Raw genomic sequence first — 20482 nt, forward strand, 5'->3', positions numbered from 1 at the left:
CTCCCTCTATGAAACAAGATTAGTTTCATATATGCAAACATTACCATTTAAAATGATTTGGGAGATGATTCAATAAATGAATTTCAACAATGCCTTTCAGTTGACTGGAGTGCCTATTGATTGAAACTGAGGGAAAACAAAAAATGAGACTATTTTGCATGAAAATTACACTATTCCTACTCCATTCAACTTATTTGTTCAACGGTATTCAGTTAGCGAATGGAAGGATAAAGAGAAGGAAAATACCACTGTATTTCTAACATTTTCCCAGTTTCAGCACCTTCCCTTAGTTTATATTTATGGAATTATACAGTGTGCTGTATAATGTGGCAAGAGCCAGAGAAATTCTCTCTTTCTCCATCGGAGAGGTGGACAACCAGCCGCAATTATGGCATCTTTTGAAGTGCTAGGTATTAGCTGCAGTCAACGTACTGTACTTAATGCATCTACAGAGTCTGGTAAGCTGTGGAAAAATCTCGTACTTCCTTCAGGATAAATTCATTGCTTTCCTGACCCTACCTCATTGACGTTATCTGTAAGAGACCAGGGGTTTTCTAGTATCCACTGACTCCCATTTTCAATAAAGGTTTAAAGGAATTTTCTACTCACTCGTAAACTTCCTGTGTGTGTACACCATCACTTGCAAAACACGTAGTTTGATTTTTTGGTGGGAGTTGAGCTTTGTATGGAGAAGTTGAAGTCTCATATATGCTTATAGCAACAACAACTAACTGGAGGGGAGGATTGCATGTCTTGGGGTATTTATATCACCTAAATGTAAGTATCTAACTTAGGTGTTTAAATTAGGAAGCTAGTCTCCTCAGGCTCCCTAATTTAGGAACATGTAAGTTAAGATCCTGCTCTGAATCACTTTTTGACTAAGCCTCTCTCTCCTCTGTGGTTATATGGGAAATCTATAGATACTAGCTTCCTATTGAAGGCACCTAACCTACATGCCAGAAATTAGCGAAGTGGACCTCCCCTCCACCCAGCCATGCGTCTCCTGGGCGAATATGCACATATGTGTAAGAAAGGAAGAAAGTCTTGGCCTGCTCAGAAGGTGATTGAGATCCTGTGTCTAGGATGCTCGCTCTTCATTTACCTGTTGCGAGAAACAGGATTTTGCTGATTGCTCAGTATAACCAAATGAAGGCCCTTCGAAAACAGCTGTGGGCAGCTTGAGAACCTCCCGCAGAAACATGTCGTATCTGCCATAAACCATCACTCCACTGGAGTCGGAAATCATTGAGAAAATATCTGAGGGGGGAAAAGACAAGAAAAGGACACAGCAATTTCAGTATGAGCTACAGATTTGCTCTTAGTTCAGTATCATCTGATTTGAACTAAGGAGTACTAAGCAACATGTTCTGCTTATGGAAACATCCACTATTACTGCATCTTTAATTATAATCCCACTCAACAGAAAACAAAGAGAATGATTTACATATTAAAAAGTAGCTGATTTTGATATTAAAATATTCCTGCTTTTTTTTCATTGTGTGTGGTCATTTTTTTAATCAAAGTCTGATGCATGGCATGAAGCAGTCATTTAATCAGATAAGAAGGATCTAATTTGACAAGATACGCAACATCAGCTTTTTGCCTACTGCCAGCTTATCATGTCAAATCTAAATCTTGACAATGAGTTCATTAAGTCAGTTATTATTGTTTTGGACACACAAAGCACTGAAGGTCTTTCAAATGCATTACTTTTGACTCTTCTCCCTTTTTTGCTTTTTTGTTCATGTATAAAAATATTGAAAAGTTTTATTTCTCCAGAGATGCATGTTTCTCAGCCTGTACTTTTCCCCTTGTTTAGAAGTACCCTAAGCTTAGCAGGGGATCACAGACTGAGGAACATTTACCATTTTTCAGGCTGTCATGTCAGCTGCTTCATTTCCAGGAACCTGGAAGGGATTTTCTGACAACAGGACCCTGGGACTGCTGACCCGAAACATCAGTATCATACTCTAGCCTTCCACTGGATGGACCCTGCTCCTTATTCTTAAAGCAGCCAAAGGAACAAACAGTGTTCAATTTATAACAGTGTTCAATTTATAATTTATAATTTACGTTCAGCTGACATTTGAGTTACTACTCTAGAAATAATATATTAAAAAATGGCACCAAATCTGGAAGACCAAATTAGCACCTGGGACTTCTACTTGTCTACTCTAAACAACAACAGTTTGTAAACTCAATTTTCTTTGGCTGTGGTAGAAGGCTCAGAGGAAACTGAAGGTTGACATTAATCCTCTGGTCAAAAAGCCTGGAAAATGGTGTTTTGGACCTGAGCTACAGATATCATAGCACTAAATAGAAAATCTTTCATTGCAGCTGCAAGTAAACTATGCCTTCGCTACTGGGGAACTGGGAATAAATCCTGTGAAATGAGAATCTATTTTCCAAAATAGATGGAATTAGTATGTGTCCTGGGGGAAGAAATATAAGTAGTGCATAAATATATTGTACTTCTCAGTGTGAAATGAGAGAGACGTTATTAAAAAAAAGTCTGAAGAAATTGTTAAATGATGCTTCATAATGTTGAACATTTGAGGCACCTACCTGTACCCTGAATTCAATCATCCCAAAGGAGAAAAAAAAGCCACCAATCAGAACCTCAATATATGCAATTTGGCTTCAAAAATATGAAGTCCGATTTGAAGTTCAGTCAAACATTTAGTGGGAATTACTTGAGGTGTATATAGTGCAAATCCCAAACCCAGCCATGAAACTATAACTTATCCTAATTCCCTCTTTTCCTGTTATCTCTCAAAGTACAATAATGATTAACAGGTAAAAAATGTCACCCAAAAGACTTACATCTTAATTTGTCCATGATCTTTCCTCCACAAAGAGTTGCCAAGGCCATTTTGACAGCAAAAACGGAAATTTTACCATGCCCTTCCCTGTTCAAAAGTAGAACGTAGACATATTTTATAATACTGACTTCTTTCCGTTTAAAACGTACATCATTGACGTGACATATTGTAATGCATACCCTATGTGAATTTACATATGAAGAAATAATTGAATTTTAAAATCAAAGTTTGTTTTGTGGGAACACACATCAGTACATTGTTCTGTAAAGATGTCAGAATAGATTTATTATGTATGTAAATCTCAGTATTAAACTGTTTATCTATTATACATTAGGGTGATGATTATTACTGCTATTTGTGCCACAGTAGCACTGGAAGGCACCTATGACACTCATGGCCTCCCTATCCTAAGTGCTTCTGTCCCTAGAAGATTGCAAAGAAGCGCAAAAATCAACACTGGGAACAAAAGTGAAAAAGCAGAAAAGGACCACACGGTTGCACAAGCTGCGTATTGTACCTGTTAGTAACTCCTGACAATTGCCTTTTAAATGATACACCTGACCCCCACGAACCTTTAAGAAGGACTTTGCTGAAAAATGGGGAATAAACCTGCATCCAGAATGAGCAAAGGACATTTGTTGTCATATGTAGAACAGTCTTGTCCCTGGTTTGCTCAAGTTGAGGCTATGTCTGGCTCTCTATTTTCAACTTTAAATGAATAATGCTATTAAATCCCAAAAGCACACAGGTGTATGCCATAAGGGCAAAAAGACATATTCTTCTGTAAAACCAGTCACTTTTGGGTAAAAATAAAAGACTTTTTCTTTCTGCCTGGAAGGATCAGACCATATACTGCACTCTCAGGATGCTGTGTTTGCCTTTAGCAGATTGCCAACTCTTCCTTCAGCTGTCTTGAAGCATGCAATGGCTTAATTTTATTGCTCCTCTTGCTATCCTCATTCTACCTCCACAGTCATGATGGTTCCCAATGATTACCTGCCATTATAGAAACCTTGGTATATTCAAGCTGCATGAGTAATACATCATTTCACACACTGCAAGGCACTCTTAACTCCTAAAAGACCTATCCCCCCAGTTTAGGCAAAACTAAGTTGAGAGTGTTCACAGGAATGGCAGAACAAAGATGTTGTAATGTTCAGTCCCTTTCCAAAGATGAGAATGAACATGCCCTCTTAAGCTCATCTCCTTTTTAATGTTCATTTCTTAGGCATCCAAATATTGAAACATGTGGGTTTTCTTGAAATTCTCTGAGTCTTACTGTAAGGCAGTCAGAGTCCACAGTTGCACTGGAGCAACTTTTATCTGTCATCCAAAGTCCTTAGCATTACTTAATATCTTCCCATATATCTGTTTAATGACATCAGTGAGAACACGTTGTCATCATATTTTAAAAAAGAGACAGTCAGCCAATATTTGTGAGCTTAGCAAAATGGCACTCATGTCTCTTTCTAAATTCTACTGACAGGGCTAATGATGGAACCAGATAACAAAGTTTTGTGTCATTTTTTGGAAATGGAGGTTCTGTGACCTCCAGTCTTTACTCCATCAGGGAACTTCATGCTTATAAGGAATTTCCTGTTAAAATATATAGAATTATCTCTTACATAAGAGAGTCGAACTGCACTGGCAATAGCGATATATAGAAATTGAGCTCTCCATCAATATTTATGAAATTACTCTGTTGATTTCACTCACAATTTTAATGAAGAAAATTGTGTCTGATCAGAACTAAAAGATAAACTGATTCTGGAAAGACACAGAGCCTGTGACTGTGTCGCCCTCTCTGCTCACCCCAAGCCAGACTTACACAGTAACACATACATATATAGTAGATATGAATGGCGTACTCGTATCGGTACATTAAAGAATGCTACATGCTTCACTGCTATGTCCATTATTAAGTCACTCAGACTTTACAAAATGAGTCGGTTCCCTAAGCTTGGCTAGCTAATAGCCTATACAGTTCAGTGAACTGGATTTAGTTCTACCTCAATGTAACCCATGATTCTAAATATTAATTCTAAATATTCTTTACATGCATTTAAAATTCTGCTTTTTTTCAGAAAATCAACCAGAGATGTAGATAAAAAAATTCACTACTTCAGTATTTAAGAAATAAATCTTCACTATGTTCTTTAATGCTGGCCTTCATGCACATTTTCCTTTTCATGGCATTGCATTCTCTTTGAATAGTGTCCTGGTTTCAGCTGGGATAGAGTTAATTTTCTTCCTAGTAGCTGATATAGTGCTGTGTTTTGGATTTAGGATGCAAATAATGTTGATAACACACTGATGTTTTAGTTGTTGCTAAGTACTGCTTGCAGTAAATCAAGGACTTTTCAGCTTCTCATGCTCTACCGACTGAGAAGGCTGGAGATGCACAAGAAGCTGGGAGGGGGCACAGCCAGGACAGCTGACCCAAACTGGCCAAAGGGATATTCCATACCATGTGACATCATGCTCAGAATATAAACTGGGGGAAAACTGGCCGGGGGGCCGCTGCTCGGGGACTGGCTGGGCATCAGTCAGCAGGTGGTGCGCAACAGCATCGTGCATAATTTGCTTTGTATATTCTATAATAATAATAATAATAATAATAATAATAATAATAATAATAATAATAATAATAATAATAATAGTAATTTTTCAATCAAACTGTTCTTATCTCAACCCATGAATTTTCTCACTTTTACTCTTCCAATTCTCTCCCCCATTCCACCAGGGGGGGAGTGAGCAAGTGGCTGCATAGTGCTCATCGACGGCTGGCGTTAAACCACAACAAATAGCTTCATAAGATGAAAATCACAGTATAGGAATTTCCAGTCTTCTGTATTTCCATCCTTTGTTGGCTGGACTCTAATCTGTTTAAACCAGGACCTAGCACTGCTGCAGCTATGGCTGAGAATTTGTCCATTTTGTATTCTTTTTGTGTGTGCTACCCTTTAGACCTTTGGGAACTTTTTTTCTGCACTGTTTGATCATGAGGTTTTCATCTGTCTTTGAAAGAGTTGTTATACTTAAGAAAAAGAAATGCTAAGTGGAAGCAATGGCATTATTAAGAAGCAATGGAAGAATCAGAGGAAAAAATAAAGCCCACGTGGAAGTGCTTCAGATTTAGATTATTTTTCCCAGTAGGTTTAGTTACATTTACTAACAGGATTATACTCTTGAATGGCAGACACATATCAACTTGCCTTCAGCTTTCCACCCCAGAGCCACCGGCTTTTCCCATACTCAAATGGTCATGGAACAGAGGAACAGAGAAAGAAAAGATTTCATTTATCTCTTCAATCTCTCAGTTTGAGTTGATTAGTTTTGACACTGTATTTTGTATCAGTCATCTGTATTCATAAAAGCATCACTAGAGCCAGTATAAAATCAGTTTGCCCTCCAAATATATATGTGTGTGTGTGTGTGCATACATATACACACATGCATATATAAATATATGACTGATGAAAAGACAGAATAATGGGGTCTAAGTCTTGCCAATATCCTTTGGATCCAGAAGTGCCCTAAGCTATGTCTAAGCACTACAGATGCCCTTGACTGGCATCCCTTGACTGCAGCACTGGGGCCTCGCAGCGTTTGCTGTGTAAAAGCAAATGCTGAAGCAGTGGCTCACAGCAGCATGAAGATCTCTATTGAAGTCAGTGCTCCCTGAAAGAAGCTTTAGGCTGGCTAATGCAAAGAGATATAAATTTTACTAGTGGAAATAGGAGAGGACAGAAAATATTTTGATTTTATATAGCACCTCTCTTACTGAGGTTACTCGTCAGATCCCTACAGAAAAGCACCACAAATGATGGCAAAGGCAAACCTTGAAGCTGATATGCACTTAACAACAACACAGGATGGAGTACTTAGGAAACGGAATGATGGCCAGGGCTTAAGGTTATCTCCTGCTTGGGGAAAAAAGGGCAAAAAATAATACGTGCTTTTAGACACCAGAACAGAGCAGAAGGTTTCCTCTTCAAATGCATGGCTGCAGAGAGAGACAGCCTCTCCCCAGAGCAAGGAAGCCCCAGAGTGCCTGATAAAATCCACACACCATACGAGGCTAAGTTCAGCTCCAGGGCCTGAATTTGCCTTTCGGGACAGCAAGGAGAGCGGTACCAAATGGATGACACTGACATTTGTCAGGATCTCTAGCAATACTCATCCTGAGACAGCCATATGGTGGAGAAAGCTATAAAGAAATAACATCACATCTTTAGAAATAGCAAATGTGTCCCATGAAACGGACATTAAGAAAATATGATTTTTCTCATTAACTAGGCATGAAGTGGTGCTCCCCCAATGCTTTATCTTTTCCAAAAGTAACGAAATTTCTTCAGTTACTTTTGGGCCTTCTACAGCCCACCTTAATCAGGGCAGCCAATTCTGAAATGTCAGAGGCTGTAACTACAAGTTCCCATTTTTGCAAACAGGTTTTAGAGAAGAAATTCTATTGAAATCAAGCAAAATTCTTTCATTTAGGAGAGCAAAATGCATAATGACCAAATTTCTGAAATGCATTTTTTTGCCGGACTTCCTTCGTAAAGGCTAGCTGGCCTGTACGGCTTTCAATGATTAGCAAAGGTGGAGAAGAGAGGGAATTAGACACTTTACAGCTCTGAATAGAGAGATGAGCAAGAAGTTATACTTCCAAAACAGATACTGAACACCTTTACGCACTGAAGTCAGTATGATTCAAATGTGCGTTTGATTAAACAAGGGCACAAATATTTCCTCTTTTCTATGTAGAAGTCAAGCCCCTCCAGCCAGATTGGGTCTGTTTCACAGCCCAGAGCTCACGGCTCCATTCGTAGGACAGGTATGTCAAGGGACAGAGAAAAACCTGCTGTTTTCTTGTCAGTTAAACTTTGCAGCAGGAATAGGTGTATTGCAATACTGAGCCAGTGCTGAAGATGATCTAGCACAGCGTATTTTACAGTCTGTTTAAAAAGAGTCTTTTTGGGAATGGCTCGATTGAATGAGGCTGACATTCCACCAGCCGCCTAGGCTTTGACATCGGCCTGGGATGAATTTTTCAGAGAGGTTTGAACTTGTCATCTTTTTATATAGTACTTGCGTGCCAGTGAAGGAAGTATGCTATTATTTCATAAAGCCAGTTAAACACTGTAGACCTTGAAGCAAAAGCTATTGCCCAATTTTAATGTGCAGTTAAAAATGCAAATCAGGCATGTTTTTGTCCAGATTTTTTAAAGTCTGACTGCCTCATTCTGCTCACTGGTTTTGGTCTGTCGGGGTCCTCTACCACATGATGCTGAGTTTCACACACTAAGAGCAACTTAACTGGAGCAGCATTTCTGTTTGTGAATTCTGATTTTGTTGACTTGCAGTTTTATAAGGCTGCACTTTAGTTTTGGCTTAGCACGAAGGAGCATCACACTCACTGTCACGTGGAATCTTATACACTATAATTTTTCCCCACTTTTTCCTCCCTTCAGGGTTGAGCAGCAGGGAAATATAATTATCTGTAGGCCTAATGAATCCCCAAGGCTGTGAAAAAATCATAAAAAAACTGGGATGAAGTTCAGCACAGGCAGTGGGCAAGATGGCCCACATGCCACGGCATTGCACCGTGGTTCCTCTTAAGTTTTGCTAGCCAGAGTCTAGCTCTGAGAAAACATCTATATTGCAGGCCTAGGGAAATACTCCCTGCCAGAGGGCAGAGACACCTGCCAGGTTTTCAGCAGGCTGTAAACGAAGGAAGAAGCTCTGTTTAAAGCTTGGAGGATCTTCAGTCAGCATAGTACACGCAGGGCAGTATATATTAACTAGAACTAAATAAATGAGACAGTGGTAGGCTTATTGGATTTTAAATCACACACTAACTTGTCCCTTGTGGTCCTTTCATATATGTTAAGTAGCAGACTCCATTTCTCCACTCTCTTTCTTTGCATTTCAAACAGGACATGAGAAACCGCACAACCTTTTCTGGACCTGCCCGCAGTACAGCAGGAGCAGCCATTGCTCTGCGTAGCCACAAACAAACCAAAAACATCCATGATCACTTAGAAGAGCTTTCTCATTTATACTGAAGAGCTATTTGGTCTTGGTCTACTGTTTTGGTGTTCTTTCTTCTGAAAGCTGTTCTGTGTTTTTTAGGGTTTTGGGTTTTTTTTCCTTGTTGTCTGCATTCATAGAATCAAATGTGATCATATTAACATTCATTAATAAAACATGAAAAATAATTCCTCAGTAGCCACCTAGAAATTTGGATAGCATTTCTGCAGGCCAACTGTTTCCTTAAAACACCACGCTAAGAAATAGAGGAGTGAACGCAGGTCAAAGATAACAGGATTATTTTAGGGGTGACTGTTGTGATTTCAGTATGATTCATGCACCTAGTAAAACTTCTTTTTTCATCAGAGAAGACTGCAGGCAATTTAATTTAACTGTCCAGCTTCTATAAATGGGGGGAGAGTGAGAGAAAGACTTCATCCTGCCTCACAGTTCCCCCCCTATTCCCCCTATAATGAATCCATTGCTTCCCTCTGAGCATGGGACCATGAGAAAAGACCTTGCTCCTCCGTGTACCAACATGTAGCCTTCAGCAGACAAGGACCTTTCTGCTGCACTGCAGGGGAGAGGAGGGAAGGGAGCACCATGGGAAGCAGAGACATCAGCTCTGGTTAGACCCCAGCAGCTCTCACACCATCCCTGTAGTATGTAGAGCCACCTCCCTCCCCCTGTTTCCCAGAAACAGGGAAATCTGGACCACCAGTGGTTGCTAAACCAATACCCAACCCAAAACTTCAATAATCTGGACCATACTAAACGGTAGGGCACATTTTGAGAATCAGACACTTAACTTTTATGTCTATATCTGCGATAGATGTCCAAAATCCCATTACAATAAACAGAGATCTAATTGACACACAACTCCATGAAGCCTGAACTTAGATATCTCAGACTCCACCGGAACCTCATCCCAGAATGGGGTGATAGGCAGCCAGTCCCTCTCTCAGATTCCAGAGTTGGGAGCCTCTTCCTGGGGGTCCTTCAGGTGTCTCTGTCCTTCTGGGAAGTGCGTCCTGTGCACCCTGCTTGGAGGCAGCACGACAGACTGAGTTGCTGCTTGGCGAACGGATTGAGGATGACAGCCTCCTCACCCCTGCGAGGGCCTGATGGCAGCCCAGAAACAGGTCACGACCCACGGCACATGGGATGTTTTCAGGGAAAGCAAAACCTTACCCCTTTAAGCACATTCTCTGTCTCGCTACAGAGGAGTAAATTCCTCTCCTCCATTTTGCCGCAAGCAGCGTTGACGTCTAGCTGAGATCTTTACCCCTTTACAGTGAGCTACAAAACAAGCACGTTATCGCAGGTACTGCTTCCACAGTCCTGGGTCTTTCCCTGTGTTTACTAGCTGGGAAACAGTTTGCTTGCGGCATGCATCTCGCCATTTTCATCGTCCTTTAGTGTTCTTGTCACAGCCACAATAGTATAAATTAAAATGCCTGTTCCTTCTTTTATTGCCCTTGAGGGGAGGAAAATATTCCTGAAGGCTACGGTTTCACAACAGATTGGCTTCTTTTTCTTCCCCTCGGAGGGGCCGGAGGGGAGGTTGGGTGCAGCCTCGTCATGTGGAACATCTACTTTTTCTCGCCGTTGCCATGGCAACTGAGCCCGGCTGGTCTAGCTCCGAAAGGTGCTCCATGACACCCAGCACCGGGGCCCTCAAGCGAGAGGATGGGAAAGCGGGAGGGGGAGAGGGGCAGCATCCTTATTTTAATGTGTCATGGCCAGTGTTTTCAGCTGGTGAATTTTCAAAATATAAGCCATAAAGAGGCAATAGGTCATCTGCATCTGTCAGACTTAACCACTTTTCTCCAATAATTTGGTTTTGAGGATTGCAAATATTGCAGTATAGGTTGATGACTATGTATTCAGAAATTGTGATACATAGACACAGTATACTCGTTAAGGTAAGTGGCTCGCTCTATCTCAAACTTGCCCTTTTTGTAATACAGGTGCCATGCAGTAATAAACAACATGAATTTCATCACCTCCAGGACTTTATCCTATTTCTGTCATGAAAAATCTCAAAATCATGCTGCACTGGCATGAGCCAGAAAAAAAAATTGCTTACAGCTGCAAGAACTTGCAGGAAAATGAGCTCTTTCAAAATAATGAGCTATTAACCCATGGCACTGCTGCAGAGGCATTGCAGTGGTGTCAGCCACTGGTGTGTCAATAAACAACAAGGCAAATTAGAAGTGGATGTAAATTTGTTTTTGTAGATAATTCTTCTTTGATATAAACTGGAACAAGTCTGAGTAACTGGATGAAAACACAGTTGTGCTGAATTTGGCTCAACAGAAAGGAAAGCAGAGGTCCTTAATTTAGGTTCTCTCCCTAGTTAGCACTATTCACATGCTCATTATTTGGGTCACAATTTAGCTTGTTCAATTGTTTTCCAAAGATATTTCCAGAGCAAGTAAAATCCTTTCACCAGTTGGGAGAGGAGGGAAGCAGACGTGACTAAGAAAGGCAGACTTACGGATCAAAGGCTGCCAGCAGGAAGTTGAGCAGTAAGCTGATGGACTGCTCCACGTTGATCTGGTGGGTTGTCGGCATCCGTTTGTTGAGCTGGTAGAAGATAGTTGAAATCACAGCTTCCAGGCGAGCCACGTTCAGTTCGATGTTGGGATCCAGGTTGTTCAGTGCGTTCTCCCGCAAAGCTTCTATCACGTTCCAGATGTCCACCAGGTGCACTAGGGGACAGGACAGAAACAGTCAGCGGGGACATGCGCTCTTGAAAGCAACTGAGAAAAAAAGTCACCGCATCCCACAGGGTGGGGAATAACACAATCACACAGGACACGCTTCCTGAATAATTAAACGAATGAACATATTTTCCATCACTAAGAATTGAACTTGGTGGAGGAATGAGCAGATAAAATTCAAGTCCTTTAATAAGCAAACAATATATTGATATTATTAGTTGTAACATGTACAACTTCAGCTCGGGAAATCATTCCTCATTGTATAAAGTATTCAAGTAAAAATCTATATGTTATGGAAATCACTGGAAAGTAAACATATGCCAATTGTTTTTCTGAACCATGCCTCTATGAATACCCATTCAGAAATTACTCTTAGATATTAATTTGCATAGCAGATGGGCTTTTCAGAAGATCCTACAAATATTAAGTGCTTAACACGTACTGACATCTTGAAAATTCTTTTCAGCGATTTGCATGGAAAGCAAAATATCTTACAGTAAGAGAATTGCAATTGAGTCAGGGTATACAGGCTACATTTAAACAAAGAACACGTAACGAAGTGATCCCAAAGTCGTATTTCGTGTCTTCTAAATATATTTGCCAAACGATTTGTTAAATCTCTCTCTTTGAAAGTCCCGGCCTAAGCTGAATTTCAGGGGGGCTGTTTTTACCTACAAGGACAGCTTGAACAATCTCTGCTCACCCTTCACATTGTACCCAAACAGAAATCTTGTTGCATAGCGCTGTCACTGTGGCAGTATGATCGGCTTGCCACAGATCGGCATTTCCAAACGCGGTGGACCATGGCAAAAATAAAAAAAACCCTACATTCATTCAAAATTTGGATTTAGTTCAAACCTGAACTCAAAGAATCATCCTTTTTTTATCTTAAGTATTACCTACTGTCCTACTAAATTGCCAATAAGAAACAAATGATGAGGTTCAGGGTGCAAATTCTCTTTTTTTTACCAGAGAAACTACTGTATAGTTCTTATTAGCATGGCGATATGTCTTATGACATATCAATAGCCATCTGTATGTGGAAGGAGATGCATTTTCTTTTGTGGATAGAGAAATTTAATTCTAACCCTCATCATTATATTTTCACTTGCTTGGTTTGCAGGTGCTGTCTCAGACTGCAGTGTGACATGATGGTCTGACGGCAGAGAAATGTAAGCTGATGCTAGATAGATAAATGAAACCAGATATACTGTCATTTTACTTAGTCTAGAATTTTTCGCTATGATTGGGTTTCTTTTCTTCTACCTCAGCAAAAAAAAAATCTCTAATGCCCTGCTACTGCATGTCTAAGCCCAAGGAGGAAGATACACCACACCTGTGAGCGGCCACCGCAGCAGCAACTACTTCAGACACTAGACAAGGCACTTTTCCGCTTCTTCTTGCTGTTCCCTAGCAAATAATTGGGAAAACCTGAAAGATGCAGTTCCATCGTGACACCTAAGTATTTATTTGGCCTTTGTATTAACAAGAAACTTCTACAGGTGACCTTGTATGCTGGCAGGTTGTCTTCCTTTTTGTCTTCTAGCTGGGGGAAACTTCCCCGTAAAAAATCCGGCATAGGTCTCTGATCCTTTTCATACAGCCATTCCCACTCCCATTCAGCCAGTTTTCACTGTCAGGTTGCTACAGGGTAAATGGGTGATGAACCATCTCCAGGAAGACAGCCTGCACATAATAACTGACCTGACCCTTTCTGGGCAGCTTCTCCACATGGCTCTGAGGCCAGACCAGGCAGAGAACGGAAGAAGTCAGCAGAAAGCAGGCCATCGTCTGGTCCAGGACAGAAGGGTTAATGAGCATTTCTCACTCTGGGCCACCATTGTAAGGCAGCCAAGGAAGAAATACCAAGCAATATGCCAGAAGATGCAGCAACAGGCTGGACCATGTGCAAGTATTTTGTGGCCTTATTAAGAGGGCAAGGGCAGGCAGAAAGCAGAAGGTTAAGCGTGATGTTTCCCTCAAGGTCTAGCTGTTGCTGGCCATGAGGGCTGTCTCTGGTAATTCAGACCAAGTAGATGAAGGAGAAGGTGTTTGCTGGTTGCACCAGGCTAGCTTCCGGGTGCGAGGGTGTGTGTGCAAACTGTAGCTACACTAACAAGATAACAACGTGAGAAATTACCAGGCATAACAAGTAGCAAAAAGGGAGTAATGCATATGCGGATGGCTAACCTTGACTTGCGGCTACACTAACAAGATAGCAACCCGAGAAACAGCACAAACGCAGGTCCTAGGTTAACAGCACTGTTGACCGAGGCAGAAATTACTAGGGCAACCCTATCATAAATACTGAATAAGGATGTAAAATCAGCAACATTGGAGCTAGTGGGTAAAGAATAAACAGGGACAGGCTGTTTATCTGGGAGTGCGTGAGCATGGTAGAGGAAAAAGCATGGGGGTGGAAAAGGGGAATATAAAGGGTAACAAATCATGTCATCAGAGCTGCTTGGGGGTACCTCTCAAGCAGCCCTGCACCTGATCAGAGTGGAGGAAGCAACACAGCAATTTGACCATGTGTGTTTCTAGTTTACTTCTGCAATTGCGGGGAACTGCGATGGTTTCCCCAGCACTGATAAAAGGACATCTTGGGAGGATGAATCAGACATCCGGACTCCCTAACAGTGAGATTTGAATTTCATGCAGCAATTTCACTTTAATTGCTATAGCCTAGTAGTGGAAAACTCTTGAATAAGAGAGCATGGAGGAAAACAGCTGGCAGAATGAATGAGGCTGAAATGGGGGTTGGTGTCTTTATCCTTCACATGATCCAGTACTGATACTATGTGGATGTCAGATTTTAATTTTTTTTCTTTTCCCACTGATATTATATTTTTCATAACATAGTCATATCCAGAGTTAGTTTTGATGATGGTCCTAGGAAGGGAAATATCCAGAGGCTAGCAGACGTGGGACTAATAATATCAGTACACCAATACATCTGAGAAAAAAATATTGGGTTTTGTGTTAACTCTAACCTGAAAGCCTCATAAGCTATCCTGATATTCATTGGTATGCCAGAAAGGTAGGGCACAAGACTAAGAAAATGACTTACTGGAAATTACACAGCAGTAACAGTCCCCCACCCACCATAAAATATTAGTCTCAAGGAACTGCTGTGCATTTGTGCTATAAATAATTTTACTTGGGCTTTTTTTTTTTCCAGAAACATTTTGGTTCCACTTGAAGCTGAATAAACAGCAATCCTACTGCACTATTTTATTTTGCATTTTATTCATGAATTTCAAATCTCTCTACAGAGGCTGGAAAGTAATACTTCCTGGAGGAGGAAATGGAAGATGGACAAGAGCCAGACATCTAACAAGATCTGCTAATTTTGAAAATATCTGCTGAAATGTCTAGCTCAAAATCACAAGGAGAGTTTGTTAGACTGCTGTACAGAGGACTAAAGTCTCTGGCCTTCACTCAAGCAAGTTGTTATGGACAAGAATTTACCTACCTACATTTAAATGTCAAAAATTAGGTGTCTACTATCAGCTGGTGATCAAGGCTCCCTGTAATGTCAGTGAAAGAAAAAGGCACCTTAAAGCAGCTGTTTGGAGACAGGTGGGATGACCAGTGCTTTGAAGGTGCCCATATTTCTTCATTGACTACAGACAAAGCCTAAAGCGACAAGTTTACGTGAGACATGTAGCCTCAGAGCTGGTCAAGTTAACTGAGATGAATCCCACACCTTGCTCTTTAAAGATAACGAAAAGATGTCTTTTCTGTTCTGACTACTACATGGCCTAGAATAATCCAGGTTTTATATAAAATATGAATAATAAATACTTTAATCTGTATGAACAGCTACCAGATCCTGTCATAGTCACAGCCTCTTACACTGCATCGCTTAACCTTGCACAGATTACATCTGAGTGTAGTGCCTACTGATCACTTCGAATCCTATTTTTTTTAAGTTTACTCACATAGTAAGCAGATTCTTACATAATATATCATGCTATATCAACCTATCAACATTGGGAAAAGGTGGAGTAAAACACAGGCCTCTGCAAGCTCCACTCTATTCATTTGTACTATTAGAAATTTATGCCTACAGCTAATATGATATCTGTAGTCTTTTCAATGTAATAACAGAATGTCAACCTTGCAAACTTTGCATAAGCTTACATTCCTCTCATTTTAATTTTCACCCTCTCTGCTACCTATTTTCTATAATACCCATGTATGTATTTATCCATCCCTGAGATGATTATTTTAATCTCACTGAAGAAGGCATATCTTCTAGAAACAGTGTGGCCAGCAGGAGCAGGGAGGTGATCGTGCCCCTGTACTCGGCACTGGTGAGGCCGCACCTCGAATCCTGTGTTCAGTTCTGGGCCCCTCACTACAAGAAGGACATGGAGGTGCTGGAGCGTGTCCAGAGGAGGGCAACGAAGCTGGTGAAGGGCCTGGAGCACAAGTCTGATGAGGAGCGGCTGAGGGAACTGGGGTTGTTTAGTCTGGAGAAGAGGAGGCTGAGGGGAGACCTCATTGCGCTCTACAACTACCTGAAAGGAGGTTGTAGCGAGGTGGGTGTTGGTCTCTTCTGCCAAGTAACCAGCGATAGGACGAGAGGAAATGGCCTCAAGTTGCACCAAGGGCGGTTTAGATTCAACATCAGGAGAAATTTCTTTACTGAAAGAGTGGTCAGGCCTTGGAAGAGGCTGCCCAGGGAAGTGGTGGAGTCACCATCCCTGGAGGTATTTAAAAGACGTGTAGATGAGGCGCTTAGGGACATGGTGCAGTGGGTATGGTAGTGTTGGGTTGATGGTTGGACTGGATGATCTTAGAGGTCTTTTCCAACCTTAATGATTCTATGATTCTATTCTATCTCCTTACGTTGTTTGCACAACATGTAGTGCAATAAAACCCGAAATCTGATTTCTACGTACTACTATGATGCTAACAAGAAGAGTTTGCAGTGTAATAAACGAACTTACAGATGCAGGAGAGCTTCCTCTCTCCTAAAATCTGCCTTAAATTCCCTCAACAAAGTAAAACTCCACAAGTTTTTAATTTCTCGTTGCTGTTGCTGCTTTTGTTGCCTTACCCACATTTCCCCATGAAAAGGGAATTATTCCTCAGCATGAGAAAGAAGCCCTTTCTGAAATGGATCTGTAAAACTACAGAAATCTGTCAGTTGTTTCTTCAGTGTCAGCAGATGATCAATAGGCAGTAGGAGTAAAAGCTGCTTGTATCTAGCACCTGTGTGGTGTAAGGCAATCCAAAATCATGCAGCCCAGCCAATCTTCATGGACCCTTCAGAAAGGCCTCGCACTCTGCAAACAGCAGAGCTATCCAAGTATAGAAGATGTCCCTCATTTGCCTGATGTCTGAAAAATACGTAGATGATTTCCACAAGCATTTGCTAAACTATACATTTCCCTTCAGATTTTCTGTTAAGTGATTTCTAAAGTCACAGCTAAGTTAAACATCTGCATTATCAGATCTTCTGTGGCAAACACTGTCTGCTAATTTAAATTTTATGAGATTAAGTAACATTTAAACACTGTCATAGAGGGTTTCATGTTTGAGCATGTTCCGTAACAGATAGTGATTAGTGAATGCAAATAAAGTTCAGTATCCGGACAGAAGTGGGACGACGCAGATGAGCAGCATTACAGATGGCTGCCATTCGCTCCATAGCAATCGTTACCAACAAATGCACACTTTGAGGAGACCCTGGCAGAACTGCAGAGAATTAAGATTAGTGCATGAAAATATACTCCAAATAACAAATTTTATTTCCTTCAGTGGACTCCTTCACTTGTTAAAACAACATTTAGAGAGTGCCTATTGCCAGCGCATTGTAACTGAATCGATCAGTCTCTCTCTGCAGGATGCAAGGGTGAATGAAAGATGGCTGGCTCAGTCTGAAAGGAGTTTTATATTTTCCTCAAACTAAAAAGTTTTCAGACACCCTTGAAGTTTTACATCCTGCCCTTCTGCCTTTACCCGTGTTCAGAACACCTTTTCTTATTGCCTTTTACTACTTTGATGACAAAAAAGAGTAATTAGTAGTTACAGTGCAGAATTCCATCACATACAACTCTGTCAACAAGTTAATTTGTGGAAGAGGTGTACTCTGGATACATTTGGAGAAAGCAGAATTTAGGAAAAAATTACGTTGCTTACTATAAACGCATATGTCAATTTTATTGATCTTGAGCCTCCCTCTTCAAACATTTTTTAGTCTCTTCATTAGCAGGAAACCAATGTATTTTTAATTTATTGTAACTAGTAACTTTAATTTAATTGCAACTAGTAATTTTCTGTTTGGTAGATAAAGGTATCTTAATAGCCAAAATGTGAAAGAAGAGAAAGACCACACTAATTTTTTTTGAACTCAAAGCAAAGACATTAAAATTTATTTATGCAACGAAAAATGAAGTTGTCTTTCCATCAGGCAGTTTATTTAGAATTATGGAAAGGCTGTGAGATACAGATAATCTTGGATATATCACTAATCTCAAAGGAGGCAGATTACTTCAAATATCAGTTGTCAAGAAATGATGTTGCCCTAAGCAAGCATAAAAAAGAAAACTGTAGTAGAAGTTTATCTAAGTAGTAAAAAAAAAATTAAATTAAAAACAGTCTGTGCGCTTAAACTTTCTTACCATTAAACAGATCTACTTATGCAAAAATCCTCATCTGTTCTACTGCATTTTTTGTATTCCACCTGAACCATGAACTCTACAATGTTATCTTTCCATTTATTACTAAATGAACATGGAAGAGGAGATTACATTTAATCAAACAAGGGAAGCGATGAAATTAGGGCTTTAATAATCAATTCAAATTTACTTAGCATACAGTAGGTCTAACTAAATCTAGGTTAAACATGCCCAATTGATAGTTAGGACAGAATTCCTCCTTGATAGATTTTCCTTTGCTGGTGAATCCAGGAAAAACTTTTAAAGAAGTAATAATTTAAATTCCTTCCAAAACTTCAGTATACATTTCATTAAGATTTTAGTCCAGCAAAGCTCTTACAGACATGCTTGAGTTTATATATACTGTCATTTAAAATCAATGGCACTTGAATGTATGTCAGGTATTTCAGGTGGATTTCATTAAAAGGGAAAGATTTATGCTTCCTTGTCTAACAATCCTAAAAATATTATACAATATGTTAGACGATTCTTCTTTTTTTGATTAGAATCTATGAACCCATCACAAATCAGGGTATTGGAGCTATTTGTCATCGTCATTGCTATGAAGCCCTGGGAAGTCACTCACTCCTCCTGTTTGGCTCCCTCTCTCCTGGCCGGGCGGGTAACAGAGAACTGAGCGAGGCGTGTTTTCCCTCTAAACTACCCCTGTTTGTGGCCAAGCTGCTCCTCAAATCAGTCAGCTGTAGCATCATCACCAAAAGCTTTATCCGCACGTCCCGCCACTATGCAGATCGACGTGCCAGCTACGATGGCTTGCAGTCTTTTACGCTCTCTGGGTGCCAAATTACATGAAAAAGAAAATGTACCGGGGTGTTGCTTCTGCTCAGGGCTAAAATGAGGTACCCAACTCTTTGGCTGGGTACATCTGGTGGCAGCTGTCACCCTACACGGCCTGGCACACCCGGGTGACTCATTGCCCAGGTATCTGAACCTGCGCTCAGTCTGTACCTAGAAATGTCCTGTACGTTCCTATTCCTGCTCCCATGTCTCTCGGGCTCCTCGTCTACCTCCCTTGCCGACCTCTGCTCATACAGCCCAATGATTTCCAGCATAGCCGGGCACCTGCTCAGCTCGTGGGATGGTCACCACCGTTTTCCAAAAGCAAGACTGGCGGATTTCTAGGTTGTCCGTACATATTAAAATGTAATGTCAAAATGTATTTCATTGCACCTTCTTGCAATGAAATACACTTCATTTCTAGGTTTTGTAGATGCACTGATTGGTGAGTTAATACTACAAGCTTAAAGAAGAAATTAACAAAATATTCAGAATATTTATTGCCGTATTGTTCTGATCACCAAATGCTTTAATTTTTAGGGAAAAGTCAGGGCACTACATAAAAAAATCCCAGAGTATTGAGAGATGTGTGTATTAGTCCCATACAGTAGTATGAAAAGTTGTAAGAGGATGATATAGTAATAACCAAGATTAACCACAGACAACATTTACTTCTTTCTTTGCAAAAAACAAAGTCTTGTCAAAGATTGCCCACCTGGAATTGAATTTGGCAAGGCTTACTGGTAAGCTTCATCTTCAGGATGAAGGCCCCTGCAACAAGCGGGACAGTCTGGAGCAAGAAAGACCTCGGTGGAGGAGGATCCGGTTAGGGGATGCTTAAACAGACTGACATAATCAAGTCCATAGGACCTGATGGGGAATGCACCCACAAGTGCTGAGGGAGCTGGCTGACGTCAATGCAAGGCCACTTGATTGTCTTTGAAAGCTTGTGGCAATCAGGGGACGTTCCTGAGGGCTGTGAGAAAGCCACTGTCACTCCTATTCCCAAGAAGAGCAAGAAGGATCCAGTGAACTAAAACCTCACCTCAGTCCCTGGAACGGGGAAGGAGTGAATCCTCCTGGAATTTCCAAGCATACTAAGGACAAGAAGGTGATTGGGAGCAGTCAGCATGGATTTATGATGGGAAAATCATGCTTGATCAACCTCTTTGCCTTCTACAATGAAGTGACTAGCTCACGGGACAAAGGAGAGCGGTAGATGTTCTTTATTCTGACTTTAGCAAGGCTTTCAAAACTGTGTCCCATAATATCCTCGTTGGCAAACTAATAAGTACAGGCTGGATAAGTGGACAGTGAGGTGGACTGAAAACTGGCTGAAAAGATTAGCTGAAAATCTTGTGATCAGTGGCACCCAGTCCAGCTGGAATCCAGTCACTAGTGGTGTACCACCAGGCTTGATACTGGGGCCAAT

The 20482-nt window shown here is 40.8% G+C and overlaps 1 protein-coding gene across 1 annotated transcript in view; it reads right to left on the reverse strand.

Annotated features, from left to right (window-relative positions):
- Positions 1-20482, reverse strand: part of DTNA (dystrobrevin alpha) — a 100844-nt gene that overhangs the window by 57510 nt on the left and 22852 nt on the right. Inside the window, exons 3-5 of the mRNA XM_075141907.1 lie at positions 11356-11569; positions 2824-2909; positions 1103-1257 (exon numbers count right to left, since the gene is read on the reverse strand). Of these exons, the coding sequence (XP_074998008.1) occupies positions 1103-1257; positions 2824-2909; positions 11356-11569 (455 nt within the window). The remainder of the gene's footprint in view (positions 1-1102; positions 1258-2823; positions 2910-11355; positions 11570-20482) is intronic.

The sequence above is a fragment of the Calonectris borealis genome, chromosome 2, assembly GCF_964195595.1.
Source record: "Calonectris borealis chromosome 2, bCalBor7.hap1.2, whole genome shotgun sequence".
Taxonomy (NCBI): Eukaryota; Metazoa; Chordata; class Aves; order Procellariiformes; family Procellariidae; genus Calonectris; species Calonectris borealis.